General features: G+C 40.1%; 1 protein-coding gene across 2 annotated transcripts in view; it reads left to right on the top strand.

Annotated features, from left to right (window-relative positions):
• Window positions 1-22,819, top strand: part of lrmda (leucine rich melanocyte differentiation associated) — a 210,261-nt gene continuing 187,442 nt past the window's right edge. The window contains exons 1-2 of one of the 2 annotated variants that reach the window (XM_031306697.2): window positions 1-272; window positions 814-914. In XM_031306697.2, the coding sequence (XP_031162557.1) occupies window positions 126-272; window positions 814-914 (248 nt within the window). In that variant the 5' untranslated portion in view covers window positions 1-125. The remainder of the gene's footprint in view (window positions 273-813; window positions 915-22,819) is intronic. The other variant, XM_031306694.2, reaches the window with a different exon arrangement.

Below are 22,819 nucleotides of genomic sequence, written 5' to 3'. Positions count from 1 at the left end.
CGCTGGCGCTTCCGCACAACAGGTCAGCTGATTGAAACGGCACGCGGAAACTATAAAGTCAATTGTAAAGCGCCAGTAGATTTCAAAAGTAGCCGGGGTATATCCACAAACATCACAATTTATTCATGTTGACAGCAGCGGGCTTCTTGAACAGGACTTTGGATATTAACTCAGAGCGTATCTTAAAAACACAGTCACCGAGCTCGAGCTGTCAGCCTCAGGAGAAAGTTATGGCACATAACGAGTCGTTGGTCGCTTTAAATGGGACTCAAGTAAGTTTGTTTTGGAAAGTTTCTGTCGGACTCTGCCCCACCCCGCATTTAGGCGAGACGTTATCAGTGACTGTGGGGTTTCCCGGTGCTTAATGTATACGGGTTTTGTTTACTTCGACATCACCGGTGCCGTATACTGTAGCTGACGTTACTTACAGACAGTCGTCTTTATTGCATTTCCTCCTACAATTCCACTGGAGAAAAAATGCCTCCAAGCTGCAGCAATATCATGTCATAAAGTGTAGTAATATGCAGTGTACAATGATCATTGGGAAGCTTATAGAAAATTATTGTATCTTTGCAAAATCAGTAGTATGGTTTCAGTTACACATTTCTATTCCTACGTCCTAACTGTGGGGTTAACTGCTGTATAGCATCTTATGGCATTCAAAAATAATGAAAATGATGTTCCCAAGTCATTGCTGTTTTAAAGGTGGGGTGTCCTGAAACTATGTTATTTTGCTTATGTCAGCGGTGTCAGTGTATTATTACTACTTATCTCACACATCTCTCAGTTATATTTTTTGTTTTATTCTTAAAGATTTCCTACATCGGACATGACTGCAAGGACATTCCAGACTTCCTTGGAGACGCATATGGCCAGTTTGCAAGAAGGCTGGATCTAAGCTTCAATCAGCTCAGGTAGATGACCGATGCAAAGGCGACAAACATGTAATCATCTGGATGCATATGCTATGTCTGTCTCTGTCCCTTTCTCTCTGTCTGTTACATCCTTACATCAGGTGCAATTGAATGTGCCCCCTCGATCTATATGTGGTCAGAGTGACATCATGACATCAAAGAGCTGAATGAGTGTTAGAGCTGGGCTGGTGTCACGCCAGGATAGAAGGAGTGATCGATAAATGTGACATGCTAATTTGGGGGCAAATGGAAGAAAAGATTCCTCTGTCAGCACATGAAGGAACATCTCATGGCAGCTGCTTCAGAGGGGGCTGCCATTTAAACAGCAGGACTAGCACAGTTGATCTGGCATGTAAAAGAAAGGAGATGATAGTTATAAGGTGCTTTTGTTTCTGAACCCTTTTTGTCAGCCCATGGAGCTGTCTCAATAGAGACACTTTATTGCAGGCAACGCTGGAAATGTGGAGTTCTCAATTTAGCTGATTTACATTGTGTCACATACAGTGTTCAGACCCGCTGGAAAAATCGGTTTCTGGTCAGTGGATGAATAAATTAATAAACACATGGTTGAAGTGCCTTTAAAGGTCCAATGTGTAGGAATTTCTAGCGTTGAGATCATATATCGCAATCAACTCTCTCGCGCCACGCAGTTCAAAGTACGTATTACAGCTACGGTAGCCTTCACGCTTCAAAAAGACGGTCTCTTGCTCTTTTCAATATCCTTTTTCATTTTCTGGGCGAAGAAGAAGACTCCTGTTCCTGAAATTTGGATTTTGAATACGTGTGGTCCTCCATGTTTCCTTCTTCAAACTTGCCGGGAAGCTACGATACCCATTATCAGCATTAGCAGCACCTGTGAGTTTATCATGTGACAGCGAAAACGTGAAAGGTGGAGCAGTATATCCTGTATGTCCCTTACCGACTAATGTATTTCAAGGTGGCACATGAATATGGAGCGTCTACCCCAGTTCATGCGAATGCAAATGTAAATGGTGGTGGTAAATATTCATGAAAAAGGACAAGTTTGTGAACGGGCAACACAGAACTAAACACGTTACACACTGGGCCTTTAAGCAAGGCACTGTGAATGATGTAGCTGTGTGACTGTGAAACAGATGTTGCTGGGGGAAAAATTTTCATCATAACTAACGGACATAATGTTATGACAATAAGACATAGGTTGTAAAAAAACATTGTTGTATTAGTATGTATTAGTCTTGCTTAGTGTTGGTATATTTATTGTATTACAACATTTAGCATTTAGCATATTGCACGACCTTTGACAAGTATATGACCCCACAAAAAGGTGGTCAGTGGTTACCCTGCATCTATGTAAGGAACTGTTGTGATGCTTGTTCACATACCTGAATTGAAAAACCAACATTTGCTGAATGGAATTATATTCATTCCTCATTGCATCATACTCTACTTTTGGTTTCAAATGTAATCAGCCACTTTCAGCATCCACATTCAGTTAATGCCAGAGTGGGTGATCAGAAGTATTTCCATATTAGTGTTATCAAAGTAAGTAAGTAAACAAGCAAGATGTTCATGTCACTGTTAACTTGCAGTAACTGGTAGACATTCTGTATTGTTTAAACAGGATGTTTTCCATTAGATCATGACTGCTATGTGCATGGTACAAAATACTTGGTCAAATAATAGATGTCTTACCTTAGTGGAAGTAATGTCTTGCAAAAAGCTTTATGAAATATGACTGAAACAACCCTTGTATGTTGCTTTCAGAGAGATCAAGGCTGGCATTATGTTTCTCACCTTTGAACCCATCACATTAAGGACTTGATGTTTAGAATCAAATATTTATGACTCAGATATTACTAATTCATTAGTAATTTTCAGTTTGGCTAATCTCAGATGTCAGATATCATTACTAAACTTCAAAGGGTGGTATGGGCAGAGAAGCGGTGTAGAAGCAATGAAGTGGTCCTCGAACCAGTTGGGGCTGATATCAGTGGACTATTGATTAATGGTTTCTTAGTGGGCAAAATGATCTGTTACATAGTGCTTCATCTTTTTCTCTTGTAGACAGTGTGTTTAAATGGCTCACATTGAAAACCTGTATCTCTACCCATAGCTATAAAGTATACATTACTGACCTGCTAGGGCAGTTATACTAGCATTTCCACCATAGACACACTCACATTACAGAGCTATATCCATTATTCTCTCCTAAATTCGTTCTCTGTTGCAATTGGTGTCTGTAGGTGCTTACATGACAACATTTGGAGGTTATGGGTGGGGGGAGCTGTGAAATTCAATAAGCAGCTCAACATGTGATAAAGGTATATGCTAACTAAGGCATAGCAGCCCCCTCAGTAGTTTTGATCCCCATAAGAATGCACCTTAGAGGCCCAGGACTCACAGCTTAATGGAGAAAAGCTCCTGAGGTTTTTTCCACCAAGCTCTTTGAGTTTGGTGGTAAGGACACAATTAAATGTCCTAATATATGTTTTTCACAGATTATTATTATAAATATATATAGATATATTATTATAAATCACAGATGATTACGCAATAAAATATTAACATATTAAAGGGATACATTGCCGATTTAAAACCAGCTCTGTGTCATCTTTGTGTGGGCAGTGTGTTGAACAGTGTTTGGCTTACCTCCTTGGCGACAGTGCATGGAGCTCCAAGCAGCGGATCTCAGCGGACCTCCTTACGTGACATGTTTTGTGTCATCCAGCGGATCTCAGCAGACCTTCGCTGCTTTGCTTTGCCAAGAGCTCCGTACCCGTTATCATAACACACTGCCTACACTGCTATGGCACAGAGCTGGATTTAGTATTAATATATCTTTAAGCCTTATATCACAATATTATATAATTATTTATCTCCTAGCTTAAACAGTCAGGAATCTTCTATGTGACATTATGTGTCAGATAATAGAGACATTTGTGTATTGACACAATGACCTTGTTTCAGTGTCAGCTCAAGTAAACCAGGTGTTAACAGATGCACATGTTATTGAGACTCGCTGGACTGCCTTCAGTGTCAAGCATGCTGCTTGACTCAAATCGAGAGAGAGACATTGCCAGAGTTTGTTGTAGCTAATATGCTTATTTCTGTCAGCTCAATTGACAAAACTCATCCAGCAACCTGACAAGGAGTCACAAGGAGAAGAAATGTACTGGGATCACCTTTAACTGAGTCCTGAAGTGTTGCTGTGTGTGTTGCACATATGCTTATGTGTGTGTGCATTCTTGTGCATGTTTGCACAGTGTTTGTGCATCTGTCTCTGTGAGCATAACTGTGAGTGGCTGGGCAGGTAATGGCAGGGTAAAATTATGGTAGCGGGCTGTCACACCCACACCTCTCCCTCTATGTGCTGCAGTGTCAGCCTGTCTCATCAATGTGTTGAGAAGTGTGGCTCACAGTGAGATTTCTGTCTCGGGACGGGCTTGGATAGTATTGTGTCGTCCACTTTGTTCCAGGTCAGGTGTGTACACAATGCAGTGAGTGAGCATGTGCTGTCTTGACATTATTCCTCTCTGTAACTGGGGTGTACTATGGGTGTCTGCATCTGTTACATGCAGTGTTGCCGCCGTGGACACACGAGGTTTGAGGAGGACACATGTCTGTGAGTCACAGGGTACATCCTAATGTTGTTAGAATAGTGACAGCCTTTCTTCTCAGATCTGACATGGCATCTTAATAAACAAATAACATTTGTACAATGGCAACTTTTTTGGAACCTCAGACCTAACCTATAAGTGAAACCAGCTCTATTTCAATTAGATTTGTTTTAGCTAGTTAGATCTGCCCACCACTTGTCATCACGTGATACCAATTACTGCACATGTAATGTTAAATTGCATGTAAAATGTTACAAACAACTGTCAAATATTTGCTATAGTTATTCATAATGCTGGTCATTCCAGTTGATCTCATCTGTTAAACAATACCTACAGCTGAACATTTTTAAAGTGTAGTGCTTAAAATGTACACCAAAATGGGAACACATGTACAAACTATTACAATAAAACAGCCTTGCAATAATGCCCACCTTTAGCATATGTAGTTTTTGTTGCAACTGTGTCAGAGAGGTGTTGATTTAACTCTGATCGTTTTGGTAGCAGTAGTTTGTTGTTATTGAATTGCATTATGACAAAAGGTATTTCATATATTCTGTTTTATAGTGGTAAAATATTGTAGAAATAAGTGTAAAAAGGTCTTCCAAGACCAAATCAATCTTTTGCAAATGTGTTGAGACTGTATCACCTGTACTGTATATTAACTGTATACTCACTCATATGCAAATCTGAAATGAGAAGGAGTTTGGTGGTAAACTGGATTAGTTATTTGATCAGAAATGATTTATGTATAATAGTGTTGTGTCAAATCCTGTATGTGAATTGAAAAAAATTTCACTAAAGGCCAAAACAAATTTCATGAGTATGCTCTGAATTTCTGTTGCAATTACTTCAAACAACCATTGATGCATTCAGAGGAAAGTCACCGGTTAATGGGGAAACCAGTTAACTTGTATCACTGGTACTTGACTCTCTCCTCCATCATTGGTAGCATTCTCCTGCTGTGGTTGACCTGTATTCTGTCTACGGTCATACCGAACAACAAAAGAAAAATACATCTTGTTGGTAACACAAATAATGCGTTTAATGGCGATCCTTAATTAACTTGCGTATCATTCTGCTATTTTGTCCTTTCACCCAGTGTGTCACACACAACTGTTACAGTTAGAAGTGATGCATTTAAATTAATTATATTATTGCAGACATGGTCAGTTTTTGGTAAAGAGACAGGTGCCTTTTGCATTTCTGAACACATAACTTTAAATAATTTATACTTATAAGAATGAGTATTATATGAACTCCTGATATTAGATTTTTAAGTTAAAATTCAGTCAGTCCACATTGGACTTTTGCATTGCAGATTAACCTCAGCTACGTGTGTATGTGTTTGTACAGTATGTGTGTTTGTTTGTGTGTGTGTGTGTGTATGTACAGTTTGTGTGTGTCTGAGGGGGGTATGTGCTCACCCAGGCTATGTTGGTGATGGCAGGCGTTTTGCATTTTAATGACAAATCAAGTATGCTAACTCGCGTTTTAAAACGAAAGTGCTCTAAATGTCGCCCGGCTGTCAAAATGAGATGTAAGTAGTCTGATGAAAAGAGAACAAAGAAGACAAAGTAGGGAGGCCTGGTACACTGAGAAATGAAATAAAACCTTGTATGGCCTGTCAGCTGTGTCGTTTTATATTCATATCTAAAGAACATTACAGTATTACTCCGCTGCTCATGCCTCACTCATCTGTCTCTCTTAATCCATCACAGGCACCGCTCTGTCTTTCAAGTTGCTGTATGTCAACACGGGAAGGGGCCTGCTAATTGACAAATGAGTGTCACAGACATCAAGTGCTCCTTTTCTATCCAAGCTAGGTAGACTCTGGTTGTTTGATGGTGATGGGGAGGGGTTGGGGGGGGGGGAGGTCTGTTATTGGCAGAAGCCCAGTAAGAGGCATGAGACCAGTCCTAGAATGAGAAGTGACAACGGCAAGAGAGCTTGTCATTGTCTTGCCTAAGTGTTCAATCTTTGGAGATGCCGGTATGCAGATAAAGTGTCAGTTAGGAGGAGAGGAGATGAAACATTGGCAGTATGAAGTCCTCAAATCACTTAACTGGAAGTGTAGAGTGTGTGTGTGTATGGTAATAGTGGTGGCGTACCGTGTTCTGCTTAGGTAATACATTCCATATCCGATCTATCAGGCCTGTTTAGGCTGATATTCTAGGATAACCTCATCTGTGTCTCATAAATTAAGGAGGATGCAGAGCTCTCCCAGCCCTAAGAGATTTAAAACAGAGAGATGAGAGGGACATGGTCTGGCAGGAAATAAGTTATTCATATCAAGGACATTGATAACAAAATATTATTCTATGGTATTGGAGGGGGAAAAAACCCAACCTTTTTTAATTTTCACTGGGATGTTTTTTTAAATTATGTACTACTCCTGGGAAAGTGATGGGATGACATAGAGCTAAGGATGTTATGCCTAATGGATGGCTTGTCTTGTTCCCTCATCTCTCCAATTTGAGGTTATCAAAGTTTTCTTTTATGTGATTGTTGCAAACACCTTCCTCGCTGTTGAGGATGGTTAACACAGTGCCAACAGAAAGCCAGAGCTACTGAATCCTTTAGTGAAGAAGTAAAGAGTCATTTGTGCTATTACCAAAATCATATGTGTGGAATGTGATGGCTCAAGTCCTTGAAATGAGATTAGATTTTGGACAGTTTGGATAATCTCCATTTTAATGCCTTTGGATAGATCTGTAAAATCCAGATATGTTACATTATAGGCATCTGACATAGAACCTCTCTCTGCATTAAGTCAATTAAGACAACAATCTTCCAATGTAAAATGGACAACTTGTAAATGATGGAAAGCTCTTCCACAAATTCCAACCAACGTCCATTGTTTTGTTTTTGAGTTTTCTGTGTCCCGCAATGTTTTTTCACTCTTCAGCTAAATTTGCTTTAATAAAAAGTTGCGTGAAGGGAAGACGTTTAACTGCAGATTTTTTCTCATTGGAAATGTTTTTATGTAGGTTTTAAAAGAAAACCACACTTTCACATCCAGCATTATTTACCTTGACAGTAAGAACAAAAACAGCTAAATGAATAGGCTAAGTGGAGTAATTGCACAATCAAGGTCTTCCAGCTTGCCGGTTCTTGCAAGGTTGATGTGATTTCATTTGTGCATTATTTAATGCAGTTGAAAGTATTTTCTTACTTCCTCTGCCAGGCTTGTTTAAGGAAGTTGCGAGTATTACCATGGCAACAAACGATCCAGTAACACTGCGCAACAATCCTTGATGTTGCCCACAGCTTTGCAGAAGTACACATTTATGCAACAGCAAGTTATACATCAATTCTCTCAAGAGACAGCCGTTGAGAGTGTCAAGCAACTAATAATGAAGATAAACTTGGTAGACTCTTGTCTGTGTTTGCAGATATTTACTTAACTGACCAAATTCACTGGAATAGTAGGATGCAAAATTTGTTTAGGATTATCAACAAATTCAGTGAAAAGACCAAAACCAATCATGCGGTAGTCCGTTTACTTTAAACTTTCCTACCCTGTCTGTGGCACTCATATCTACTGAAGATGTATATCTTCTTGTAAAAGTGGGTCACAAATATATCGATTTATCTTTCAAAACGGCTCTGTGATTTTCTAAAACAGCTGGGCACTGTAGTTCTAAGCAAATTGTACTAAAACACAAGTAAATGGTGCATTTGTCTGTAACTGTTTTCAGTGGCGGATGATCACACATTTGGTGCTCTTGTGAAGATCTACAGCTGCAGGACAGTGTAGGTGGGATTGAATCTGAATAAATTACAGTTACCTATTTATAATGAAGGAAAATGTCAACCACTGCAACAGTGTGGCTCACTGATGTTGTTTTTTTAAATAATTTTTGAACAATAACAATGGAGGTCTATGCCACAGGGGAATAAGCTATAACAGGCATTGGCTGCAGAGTCGAGCAGCCAGTCTATCAGCTGCACAATTCCTTTAACCTCAGTATAACATATATGGTATAAATCTTTATCTCTCTGTTAAAACACAACTAAAGTCCACTGATGGCAGTGGAACCATCTGTTAATCACTGTCAGGAGCTGCCATCAACCTTCTAGGGCAATCCACATCCTCCTCTCTTCTTCAATATAAGGCCATCTTGTGGTTTCGGATTCTGAATGGAATGGAACATCTTTATGTTTCTTTTGTTCACATTATATATACTGGGCAGCGATGCCATTCCTTTTATGACTGCGTCACATTTTTTATTGTATATCCCAAGACGGATGGCGTGCCACTGACACAGAGATTTACAGGCCTTCAGCTTGCAGTGGCAGAGCTTTAGAAGGGTCTGCTGACATCTAGCCAACACTTTGGAGGAGGAGAATAAAGGCTGACATTTTATTGGCTCTAAGAGAGAGAGAGAGAGAGAGAGAGAGAGAGAGAGAGAGAAAGAAGACTTGGGGGGGGGGGGGGGGGGAGAGAGAGGAAAGAAAGGAAAAGAGATTCTGTTTCTCTACTTTATATTTTTCTGCACTGCCAGCTGTCACAGGGACCTTGCTAAAAAGAGGGGATTTATTGGGTATTATTTAGAAACTTGTCAGTGGTAATGACTACAGCTATGATTTCAATTATCACCCACTAAATATAGCTTAATTCACTGCCTTGCTGGCCATAATGAGCCGCCCTGACATCATTTTTCAAAAATTCGATACCATGCTATTTTAATATTTTATGTTGACCACCGATTTAATTTTCCTCCCTGGTGCTTGGCATGTGGCAAGGTCCCACTCCCTCATGTGCAGTTGGATAGTCAGAGCTATTGAGTTCAAAGCTGTTCTAGGGATATATTTTTTCCATTGACAGAAATCCAATTAGTTTTAGTACACAGTCTGGCTGAATAAAAAGGGTCTTAAAATCTACAATATGTTTCCTTAGCGTTTTAGCAGAGTGCAAAGCCAGTGATGGATCTTTATGATTTGACCTGATGGGGCCCAAGTGGACATACTCCCTTTTCTATTTTGGCAAGTGAAAAACAAACTATCCATATGTCTTACTCATTTTGACAGGCATAGAGTCTTTTGATATTGCGTAAACATCTACTGTGCAGTCAGTGCATGCACTGGCTAAGATCTTGACTCTCGTACATATTTAAAGACTTATTAAATACTTTACAACTACTACACATATTCTGCCGAAACACCATGTAAATATGAGAGGGGGAAAAAGTCAGATGTATAATTCAGTAGTGACATGTTTAGTAAGTAGACGATTTGGGGAGAGTTAATGTGTACTCAGGTTTTGACATGAGGGTGTGTATTTTTAAGCAAGCATTAAAAGAGAGATAATAAGGGCTGACACTCAACTGTCAATAACCAGCTTGCTGCTTGAAATTGATAATGTTGGTACATTTTGACATTGTAAAGCGGCTTCTTTTTCTTCAATCCTCTCCTTCTGCTGCACTGGTTTTAAAGTTCGTAATACATGCAAAGTCCTTCAGGATACCCGCCAGCGATTTGGACCTCTCCGTATGAACGTCTTCTCATAAAAAAGGGAAATGGGGCACAAACTTATGTTTGAGACACAACCTGTGCCTCTTTTAGCCCATAACTCAAGCACTGTTTATGTTCAGCCCATCACACTTAGCCATCTCCCAGATTGATGATGTAAGCAACTGGAAGGCATGGAACATATTAGAACAGAGCATGGAGAGGGGCAGCCATACTTCTACTTCCCTTGGCTGCATCCCAAATGGAAAAAAAGAAGGTTTGGAGCCTGTTTTGGAAGAGGAACAAAGGAGCTTCCTTTGGTATGGTCCAGGCAGTTTTGGTCACTTCATGGCTTTCAATCTCTAAGTCTTTTCTAGAAGTCCCAGGGGTGAAAAGTGAAGACAGATACATGGGTGTATTCGTGCCAAGATTTTAGAGGATGATTGCAGTTCATGCCATGTTTTAAATTTTAGGGGATGATTTTTTAAAAGGGCTGCATGAAAAATGTTATGGCCATAAAATGCAGTTGGAAGAGTTGTTATTAGAGATAGCAGCTCTTGAAGGCCTCATGATTATTAAAATAATTTGCTGTTACATCTTGCTAAAGACAAGGGACTAATATAATAATTTTTACCCTGTATGATTTGAGTCAGGTTTAATCATGGTTCGCTACTCTTGAAGTAATAAACTACAGTACGTGCATGCCATCTTATTTGCTTGCTCTGCAATTTCAGGCTCCTAACAGCCTTTGTGGGTGAGTCCACTTTTTTTGTGCACTCCTGTAGAATGCTTAAACCATCTCTGGCCCTGGACAGCTGTGCCACATTCTCAGCACAGCTGTAACTAATTTCCTGTTTCCATTTCAGATAAACTTACTCACATATTTCACAGCTTTTACTTATAAAAACCACGACTGTCCGTCCAAGCCGCCGGAAGATTTGTTGGAGATAACGGCCCCTGTGCTCTCACCCGGCTGCACTCTTGTTCTCCCCTTTTTCTCTATTATTTTAACTTGTTAATAGTCTACTTTTGCTTGTTCCATTTACGAAGCATCAGAAATAATTTTAGAAAATTATAGTTGGCAATGAGCTCAGAAATCAAGGGCGAGTTATGGTTTTTTTGAGTCTGCATCTGACATCCATCAGCATGGAAATATGTTTTAATGGTCAGGCAGGCTGCAAGACATTAGTAAGCTGTTGCCTCACTTTTCCACCCAGAGACATATTGAGATAAGAAACAGTGACGGCATGTTTCATGTCCATGCTGTTGACACATCTGTGCTGGAAAACTACAAAGAACAACCCTTCCATTTTGGGGCTAGCAGTCTGTGTAGTACAATATTCTTTTTCTCTGTTTTCCCATATAAAACACTGTCTATCCATTAGGATAAATGCATTGACTCAAATCGTAGTGATTCCACTGTGCCACTGACTGCACCATTAGCTGACAGTATGATTATGTGAACAACAGACCAAACAGTCTTCTGATCTTCTCTGTCTGTCCAGACGTTTGGTGATGTTTAAGAGTTTCTCCCCAGTGATAATGGTGAGATAGCTTTTGCACCGTGGGCACTGTAGAGTTTCTTTATTTTCTCCCTCTGTCTGGATCTCTGGCCCCTGGGTCCTCCAAAGCTCAGAACATGTCTGTACTCAGATGTTTTAAAACACCAAACAGCGGAGGAAGAGGAGGAGAAGGAGGAGGCAGAGAAGGGGGAGGAAGAAGGATGGGATAAAGGGAAAGACGAAGGGAAATGGGAGGAGGGCAAGGAATCCTCATAGGGATGAAGTGTACATGTACAAGCAGACCAGCCAGAGAGGCCCAACAGGGTCTGTAGACTTGTGATCTGAGGGCCGTTTGTGTGTCAGTCAGATCAAAGTCTTTGGAAGAGAAGGAGAAATCCCTTCACCTTCTCTGACTATGGCAACCCTTATTGGCTGCTAGGTTAAAGGAAGGGGGTGATAACAGTGAGATCCTTCAACTTGTGATGGTTTTCATTGTTTTTGTTTCACTTCAAGTAAAACGCACATTCGTCCTCAGACATTTATTTCATACAGCTTTAGCCTTGTTGTTTTGGGTAGTATTAAATGTGTGTGTACAGTGTATATATATATATATATATATATATATATATATATATATATATATATATATATATATATTTTAATGTCAATACATATTACCACATTAATTCTTAGACATTTGGAAACATACTAACTGTAAACAACCAAGACCATTGCCATGAGTCTGTGCTGCAGTTATGTGATTGGCCCATTGGGTGGCTGTGGCTCAGAGGTAGAGTAGTTTGGCCATCAACCACAAGATTGGTGGTTTAATCCCTGGCTCCTCTGGCCACATGTCAAAGTGTTTTTGAGACACTGAACCCCAAGTTTCTCTCTGGACGCTGTATTTGGCTGTCCACTGCTTCTAATGCTTAGGATGGGTTAAATGCAGAGAGTGAATTTCACCACACTGTGTCCTGTAAGACTGTATTCCTTTTCCAACACTTCTTATATTATAGTACCAATGTAACTCCCCATATACGTTTTTCTTCTCTACGTATTGTGACTTCATATTATCAATCTATCAAAATGTATTTATTTAGCACTTTACAGCAACCAGCAGGTATCCAAAGTGCTTTACATCAGGAATCAAGTATAAAACAACATATCATACAATAAAAAGAATGAAACATATAACACAGTAAAATCAGAAAAGGTTACAAAGAAACAGTGAAATTGTCACACCATTACTACGTATTAAACGGCAATCTAAACAAATAGGTTTTGAGTTTGGATCTAAAAAGAGCTACATCCATAATAGTGGGAACATCAGGGGGTAACTTGTTCCAGAGTCTCGGGGCAGCAACCGCAAAAGCCTGACCACCCCACCGTTTATACCTTGACCTTGGGACTTCTAAAACCAGTTGATTTGAAGACTGCAAGGACTGGTTGTGCTTCCGCAAAGTTTTTGGACAAATAAGGGGCCAGGCCATTTAAGGCCTTGAAAACAAACAATAATATCTTAAAATCTATTCTAAAATGCACAGGGAGCCAATGTAGGCTGTAGAGAACGGGAGTGATGTGTGCACGTCTAGATGTATTTGTTAAAAAGTGAGCAGCAGCATTTTGAACAAGTTGAAGGTGTGAGATGGAGGTCTGATTCAGACCAACATAAAGAGCATTACAGTAATCCAACCATGAACTAATAAAGGCATGAATAGCGTTTTCTAGGTCGTGCCTGCTCAGGAAAGGCTTAACTTTAGCCAGGAGACGAAGCTGGAAAAAGCGCATTCTAACAACATTACTGATCTGCTTGTCAAATTTCATGCTGCAATCAAAAGTAACCACCACATTTTTGACAGCTGACCTAGTGTATGATGCCAGAGCTCCCAAACTCAAAGCTGGGCCATTTTGCGTGCCTGAAGTACTGCAAATAAAACACTTCTTCTTTTATCTTCGTTCAAATTAAGAAAGTTTTTGAAAGTCACAACTTAATATCATTAATACAACTAAGCAGGGAGTTTAGTGTGACACTTTCATTTGCTTTCATAGGCAAATAAATTTGCAAATCATCTGCATAACAACAAAATGACATATGTCATAGCCCCTAAAGGCAACATATATAAAGACAACAGAATGGGGCCAAGAATGGAACCCTGGGTTACCCCACAAGAGAGAGGAGCAGTTGACGAGGAGAGGTCACCAGTCATGACAGAAAAGCTCCTATTTGCCAAATAGGAGCTAAACTATTTAAGTGCTGAGACTCGGATGCCTACACAATGATCAAGGCGAGAGAGGAGGACTGCATGGTCCACTGTGTCAAAAGCTGCTGTGAGGTCCAAGAGCACTACAACAGTAGGATTCCAAGCAACTACAGACGTTGCGACTATCGTTGTGTACTCTCAATAGTGCAGACTCCAAACTGAAATTTGTTGTAGTTCTGTTGTAAAAAGGCTTGTAACTGTATGAAAGCAACTTTTTCCAAAACCTTTGAAAGAAAATGCAGATGAGAGACTGGTCTAAAATTGGACAATTCTGTGGGGTCAAGATTAGGCTTCTTAAGTAGGGGCCTGACCACAGCATGTTTAAAGCTAGCTGGGACAGAACCTGAACTAAGACAAGAATTTAAAAAAGTAAGTAAACTCGACCCAGTGGTGCTATTAAAAACCTCCTTCACCATTTTGGTGGGAACAATATCTAAGGGGCAGTTGGTAGGTTTCATGTGTTGCACTACCTCAGTAAGCAACGTCAGAGAAACTGGCTTAAATTCCTCAAACACAGCGTGCAAGTGCACAGGAGCAGCAGGTACAAACACATTAAAATTAGCACTGGCGTTTTGCCTGACAGATGCTATTTTGTCGATAAAATAACAGAGAAACTTCTCACATGTACTGATTGAAACATCTGTCGGAGCAGAGGTGCATGGATTCACGACAGAGTTAATAGTATTAAATAACACTCTTGGTTCATGGCAACTGCTAGATATGACAGAAGAGAGATGCATCTTCGCCACCTTCACAGCCTTCTGGTATTCAGCTAGACTGTCCCTTAATAAACCCAGTGATACTTGTAAATTGTCCTTCTTCCACCTTCGTTCAGCTTGTCTGCAGTGTTGCCTAAGGGCCCTTGTGGTGTCATTTAGCCAGGGGTCCGCCTTAGGTTTAATAGTTTTAATCAGATGAAGGGCAATAGAGTCTAGGAGAACACAGAGAGAATGTTATCTGGGGAAGAGGGAGAGACCAGACCATTCATGACATAGAACTGAGAGCCCATGAACGCAGAAGCAAACTCTCCAGCTGAAGAGGAGGTGATGCAGCGGCGCCTAGAAGCTGAGGATACAGGCTTACTAGCAGGTGGAGGAACACTGATCTCAAACCTGATGGGGAAGTGATCTGAGATACCAGTTTCTGTTATTTCACTGAGTGAAACTGAAAGCCCATAGGAGATGATGAGATCCAAGGTGTGGCCAAGATGATGTGTCTGCCTTTCCACACATTGATTAAGGCCAAGAGTTCAAAAGAGTTTTAAAATCATTAGCAAACAGGTTTGAGAGACAACAAACATGAATATTGAAATCCCCACACACCAGGAGCTTGTCGTATTTTGGAACAACATCAGCTAAGAACTCGCATATAAAATCCTTGTTGAGTTTTGGTGGGCGATAAATGACTGCACATAACAAAGGAGAATCCAGATCAGCCACAAACAGCTGAAGTTCAAAAGTAGTATAACAGAATGCAGGTAATAATCTGCAACTGTACTCATCCTTGAAAAGAGTGGCCAGCCCACCGCCTCGACCTGACATGCGCGGGGAGTTGTGGAAAGAACAGCCGACGGGGAGGAGCTCCGAGAAGGCGCTGTTGTCACCTGGTTTCAGCCAGGTTTCCGTCAACAAAAGAAAGAATATATTACAGTATATTCTATAAAGAAAATGTTTTATTTTGTTGTGACTTCAGAATGGTGAGCGTAAGAGCATGTGTTCTTGTCAGCTTGAGTTTATCAGCTAAACACCTCCCTGTCAGTCTTAATTGGCTACTGATGAGGCCATGCGACAGTTTAAGTTATTAAACCAAGCCTAATGGTTTTATACTTATAATTAACATAACCTATTAATCTGTAGAGTAAACTATAAGTAAAGTGTAGTGGTGGCAGAGGTGCAACTAAAACGGTAATCATCAGAACCAAGTTGAATATACAGTAAGCCTATAAATACACACAGCTGTTCCTTTCACAGAGTGCCAGACAGTCCGTCATTCATACTCACCCCTCATGTTGGAAAACGTGCAGTGAGTGTATCCTTCCATGGGCCCGGCTGTTTAAATTAATTATTAGTTTTATAGCGAACCCCGAGGCCTCGCACAGGCAGCTAATCCCTGTAGAGGGCTAATCCAACCCCGCATTACAGAAAATCAATGCTGGTCTTTGGTGTTGGCATGCCATCAGGGCACGGGGACACATGTCAGACAGGCCTCCTGATTTTTTCATGAGGTGTGTTTTTGAAGTGGTAGAGCCAGTGAAGGATGCTCGAGGTACCCAGAATTGAAAAGAATGTCTGGAAGCGAAAAAAAAGACTTGCATGACCAAATTTCTCATGGGGTGTCAGTGATGCATGTGAGGGATTTTTGTGCATTATTTGAACTGAAAATAGATGAGCTCTTGGAGAGAACTTGTGCTGTCACAAATGTTAGTTGTATAAATCTATATTAAAGTGTGTAAAGAAAGCTTAGAATTGTAATATTTGTCATTCAAATAATGATAATAATATGCCCTAATGAAAAAACCCTGTAACTGCATGTTGTATATTTTTCAAAGCATAGTAACACTGCAAGATGCTGTATGTCTCTATATGGTGCAGTGGTCATATATGTTGTTAATCATCTTCTAGATGTTGGATAGTCTGTTATATTAGAACCATCGATGATTGTCTGGCAAACTCTGATGATGGACGTGTGTGGTAGATGAGTGTCCTGCAATCATCGTGCATTTGAAGGGATTTTGTTTGCAGTGACTGACTGCAGATCAAGTCGTTTGAGTTATGTCATGCTTGCTATTTTCGCTGGTTTGGTGGCTGAGGATCGTTGCCAGTTGAGTCTCGCTGTAAATATCAGGCTTCACTGTTAGCCTGATAATTTGATGAAAGAAAGGGATTGGAACAGTCATTTTGAAAATGTCAATTTGTCTCTTTTTAGTAATAAATCTTTATTTATGACCCAAGATGAGAACATCCTATTTTGTCTTGGCAATGATACAGACAGTCTGTGTTTTGAGATCAGTTTAATGTCTTGTCAGATTCGATGCATTGTCAAAATTGAAACCACCATCAATTTTCTTTTACTTTGTCAGGGTTTAATACCATGCAGAGGAAAATATGAATATTTCCTCATTCCTCAGTCTTATTTCATATTCTCAACTGTCTGTCAGTAATTGGAGGAGAGAAAAAGAGAGAGAGATGATCTGACCCAGTCCCCTACTTTTTTACACCTCTCATTTTGCCTATTAGTTTTGGATTACCAGCTTTCTCTCTCTCTCACAGAGACTGGCAGCTGGAGATAATAGCTTTCATAATGTGTGGAGTCTCATTCCAAGCACTTCTGTGTTTCTTTTTATGGGAGAACAAAAAATGTTGAGCCCAGTCAGTCTATTCATTTCCTCTATTGGGAGATTAATGAGAGGAACAGTGCAGGCTTCAAAGTCCCTGTACAGGAGGACTTGTGTCTGTTCGTCTGTACAGTTCACACAGGCAGGCAGTCAGTCATCTGCGTTTACGCTGTGACAGTTCATTATGGAGGCTAGCACATGATCAAAACTATATGCCACAACTATCTCAACATTTGTTGCCCATGTTTGACTTTTGTTTTATCTCTGAAAGAAGGTCAGTCAATTTTCTGTAGAAGATGGCTCAGGGTCTTTCGAATGAATAAAGATCTCTTATTGCACCATCTAGTCTCCCTGAAGATTCTTTGATTCGACAAATCGGCCTAAGAAAATCCACAACACCCATTTTGTTTAACACTGATGAATTGATCAGATATCATACTGTGGATAAGAGTTCATTCAGGACTTTGTGGGATTTAAGTGTTTACAACACCTGAACTAAACACTAAATATAGTTTGATGTGAGTTTGACTTTATGTAGGAAAACCTCTGTGGAAAGCAAGGGAGTAAGCCTCGCCCCAGAACGCGTAGCTCCTATGGCGCCATTTTGATGCTACTAAGCCATCACCTCCCATTAGCATTCCATTGACTGCCATTCATTTTGGCGCCACTTTGACAGCGAATAACTTTACATCTGAAGCGTTTAAAGACTTTATTTGTCCATTGTTTATTTCTAAAGAAACACGACAATGTATAAAAGGCTCAATTACCTTGTATCTCACGTTATGTCTCTGTAGTAGACGTTTTTGTAAAAATGGCTAACGATTGTGTCATAACCACGCGACTTACTGTCGCATAGTAGAGGAATTACCGTATAGTACAGGAGAAGCTTGCAGGCAGTTTCGACTTACATTCGCTGTTTAAGTTTAATTACTAATGTTAACTAGCATTTTAGTTAGCAATAATTAGCCTGTGCCTATGTTATCTCCTTACATATACCTACACTCTCCGTCTCTGCAAGATTCGGAATGACAGATTTCTCTTGGCACAGCTACCAGAAGACTTACAACTTTCAGACAGTTGCTCACGTCACATTTACGTCGTCTCTCTCAGTTGGAGGCTGTGCAGTAACGCTCAGCTATCACCGGAAAAGTGCTTCTAATATCCTTCACTGGTCTCCGTCCAGAGCAACGGGATCTGTTGGTCCAGTTTATATATGTCTATGGTGGAAAGTGGCTCTAGCGGGGGTGACACTAATGAGGAAATGACGTAGATAGAAAAATCTTGTGTCTAATCATGAGACCAGCTTCCCCTTCTTCTAGAGCACAAGGATACATTCATAGTCAGGAGAATTTAAAATTCTGACTCCTGTCTATCACGCAGGCAATGGATATACTGAAACGTTTCATTTTACATTTTAACAATGGATCTTATCATACAGAGACTAGAAGTATTTTCACATGTAGAAGTAGCAGTGCCATCAAACCCAGAAATGCAGGCGTTGCGGAATAAATTGATTTTAATTTTACATGAAATTGCTTATTGGTCATATTCATATTGTACACCTCTATCCTACATAATAATTAGGGCCTATGTGGCTGTGTTCTGGAAAAAAAGTGATATAGTGTATGTGTCCTGGAAAAATGGATGGGACTGCAGTGAAGATTATTGGGTTAGGATTAGTTATTAGTTAATGCAACCTCAGCAGGACCTCTGTATATATCATGAAGTGCCATAACTATAAATTTCACTACATATGAAATCTTGAAATTGAACAGAATTCTGAGTTCTGCAGCTATTCCTCTGCTGCTACAACTACATGTAGTAAAAAACTCTCTTGTGACACTAAAAATGGTGCCAATTTCTTCTTGTCATATGACTGACGCAGTAAACAAAGTCAAACAGTCATTATAGCTGTTCTAGATTTTCCAGGCACAGTATCATGTCTTTATAGATTTCCACTGATTATTTCTGGCCTATGCTCATCAGCCAGAAATAAGAATTTCCTAAACTGTGACAGATGTAATGGATTACTCAAAATAATAGCCTTTTAAATTTTACTTTTGTTCACCAAACTCCCAAATAGAAAGCTTAGATTTTTTGGGAAAAACTAAAAAAGCCATGTATAAGCATGAATGTTTTATGACTACACAAACTCAGGAGGAAGTAAAATAATAATTTCTGGAAAACCTCCTGTTTTGCAGTACGCAGGCAGCACAGTGGTATATTTTACATGACTGTGATTAAAGGTTTTGAGAGAGAGGAGACATTTATTTTGCTTTATGACTCTCTTTGCCAGCTTGGCAGCTGCACTAGCATTTAAATGCCCATTAACAACCTTAAACTGTCAAGATCTTTTGAAATATTGCTTTCCTCACTGCTTCAGAGTCACCAAATTACTTTTAATAGCACGTGCAAGTGTGCCACAGTGTTGGTATTAATATGTTCCTTCATGAGCAGTAGGCGAGCTGCATGTTATTCTAGTGCAAAGGAGTTTGCCAACGATGTCTGATTAGGACTGCAAGGGGAGATTAATACATGTTTCTTCTACTCATTTGTTATCACTCTTTTAGTGCATTGACTGACTACAGCATGTGATAAATAGAATTAGGAAGCCTCTGCATTTCCTGAGTGTGACACTATCTATCTACTCGTCAGCCCAGCTCCGTGTTGATGTGATGTCTCCGCTGACAGCACATCCAAAGTCAGCTGCCTAGTACTGTGCAATTTCAGCAGCAGAGGGGAAGGTGTTTGGGATCTGCATTTTAATCCTGGCCTGTTTAATGTTTGCCCCCTGACAATCTGGGCCAGACATCATTTTAATGGTATGTACAGTGATAAAGCCAATAAAATGTCAGAATGATTGATAATCTGAGCATTATAGCAATATGACTTTCCAGTTCTCCTCTGCGCTCCAATGATGGTTTCCAAATTGAATTCTTTGTGTGTGTGTGTGTGCGTGTATGTATGCTTGCACACTCACATGGCTTGCATGTGTGTGCCTTTGCTAAACCATAGGTGAGAAGAAAACAGAAGAAATCTTGTTAGTTTCTAGTGAATCAGTTTTTAGTGCTTATACAATGCATTATTTCCAAAATAACAAACCATATCGGCTGAATAGATTATCTCAGAATTTTTGGTCTGCTTACAGTATTTGTCTGGAAGAATATGGATTGGAGTGGGAACAATTATAACGAAGATTACCATATTTCTTCTGTTAAATAAATTATATGAAATCTTGCTTTCTTCTGGGTGTCAGAAACTGTGAATGTATGAGCCAGGCTTCTGAGGCCGGCGTGTGTTTCATATCAATGCTGGCTTATTTTCGTCTACCGGTGATGGATGGGCGGTGTATGCCGTTCATATCTCTTGACTTATGAACTCGTCCAAACAAAGGTGGACATTGACATGGCGCAGATGCTGGAGAAGCAATCAAATGTTACAGTTGCATTTTGTCATAGGCCTTAGTCTGATTGTTATAAATTTGAAGTTCTCTCATTGGAGAATTTGTAACATAACTAATTTTCCCATTGGTGCTATTTTCATCCATTTATACATTACCCAGTCTATTAATTTAGAGCTGCTCTTTAAAGCTGTAGGCTCACCTCGAGTCTTATGGATAAGATCCAATAGCTCTGGTTCATTGATTTATTGCTTGCTATTTGCAAACCAATAGCAATTGGTTTGAGATTGACAACACATGTAGGCCTGTAGTGCAGTCAGTGTCTCTATGGACCTATGAAACAGCTCCTTTTATCTTCAGCAAAGTCAGAGCAGTCATAGTCATGACTGGCAGTCATAGAAAGCTCTTTGTTTTATGTAAATGGTGATTGATGACATGTCTGGCACAGCCTGCAGTTTTTGACAAAAAGTATTGATGGCTGCTCTCAGTAAAGTGTTAGTCCAGGTGACAGAGCAATCCATTTTAAGATGAATGAGAGAGAGCGAGTGAGAGAGTGAAAGAGAGAGCGAGAGAGACTGAAACAGGAAAGTCATCAGCACTTTCAGGAACGAGTTACACATTTATAACCCTAGTTCCATTATCACAGGCTTTCAAGTGGAATACACACACGCTGTCCCTCTTTAGTTAATGTTGGTTATGTGACAATTTTAGCATCGATACCAAGTGCCACAGTGCTGTACGTCAACAGAAACTGTTGGCCATTTTTAATAAGAAAATATTATTAAGTAAGACATTAAGAACCTAATATCCTTTATCATTCCATTATGTTGAGGTACAGTAAATTTGTGAACCATCTCCGAGCTTGTGTGTTCATTTTTCGGCTGATACTTTATAATGCAGTTAATACTTTACAGAAGTTTATGTAGTACTTTTGCTGAAGCAAATTTTACGACTGACTTTTAGTTTTTTTTAAATAAAGAGTGTTGTTTTGGATGTATATACTAAAAGTTAAATCAACACTCTTTTCTTGAACTGCCCTGCATTCCCAATACTGATCCTTTTATGTTGATAACTAAAATAGACCCCTAAAAATGTACTCCATGAATGTAACCAGTAAATGAAAAAGCTCTCATGCCTTGTCAAAATATACCTGTCTGTCAGTTAAGACTAATTTAGTGCCTGTGGGACTAAAAGAGCATTTACAGCCACTGGATTTGTTTGAGTTGGATAATAGGTTGGTGATCCACAGGGGCAACCCCATCCCCTGTACTCCGTCTCCTGTCTGACTTTAGGATGATGAATGTGAATTTACATTTGCTCTATATGCTTTTACACTCTACAGTAATGTGATGTCCCTAATGGAACCACTATCACAGAGAGATTTACTTTTGGACCTATGTAGGGAGGAATGTTTGAGGACGAGCCAGCCGGAAATCAGCCAGTCTGATGAAAACAATAAGTCTGCATATGTGAAGAAAATCCAGAACAAAAAGTACTCGAAAAATTTACCTGGTGCTGATGTGTGTCTGACAGAACCAGATTTAAGAGATGCTTCAAGGGGACCTTAACCCATGAAATCACGCTGTCCTGCATCCAAAGCCCCACCCTCTAACTGCTGTATAAATAGATTCTCGTGACAGGGTAATTCATCTCTGGCCATGAAAACATCAGCTTTAAAAGACAGCTCGCTGAGACCCTGCGCTTGTTAGGGGCCAGATCAGCAGCCCAGATGCCTGGGATGTAAACTCATGAAGAGAAGATTAATTTATCTGTCATCCCTGACTTTGACAGTTGTTGTAAATTTGACTCTGGCCTCTGCACACGGAAGGGAGGGGGGGTGGGGGGGGGGGGGGAGACGAGTAAAGGTATGGAGAGGAGTGTGTAGAGGGAGGACGGCATTAACAACGGAGGGGTAAGGTAGGGGTGAGCATGTGTCAAAGATTTTACACATACAATATTGACAAGAGAACTCACTCACTGCTGGTAGGCACCTGGACTACATCTACAGCCCACCTCTCCAGATGATGTGTTTGGAAACCTTTTGTTAGGAGAATATTTGGCAGTGATTTTAGCCTACCCGCCCTGCCCCTTTCATCAAAAAGCACCCTTCCTCCTCACCAATTTTTTCCTCTACTGTTCTTTTCAAGATGGAGAATGAGCAGTGGTGGTGTCAGGGAAGCCATTTGGGGTCTGATTGATGGTAGCAGGCGAACCACAGCGGCCATGTTCTCTGATCTCCCTATGTGCAAGCCATGCCTGGCGCTCTTTGAGAAACAGGAGAAGTTTTTTTTTTTTAAAGTTAAAGCTGCTGCCAGACACATTGCATTATATTTCTCATCATATCTGTGTCAGTGTTTC

This window comes from Sander lucioperca, chromosome 15, assembly GCF_008315115.2.
Source record: "Sander lucioperca isolate FBNREF2018 chromosome 15, SLUC_FBN_1.2, whole genome shotgun sequence".
NCBI classification, from domain to species: domain Eukaryota; kingdom Metazoa; phylum Chordata; class Actinopteri; order Perciformes; family Percidae; genus Sander; species Sander lucioperca.
Note: the sequence above shows the minus strand (reverse complement) of the source record. Positions and strands in the feature narration are given on the sequence as shown.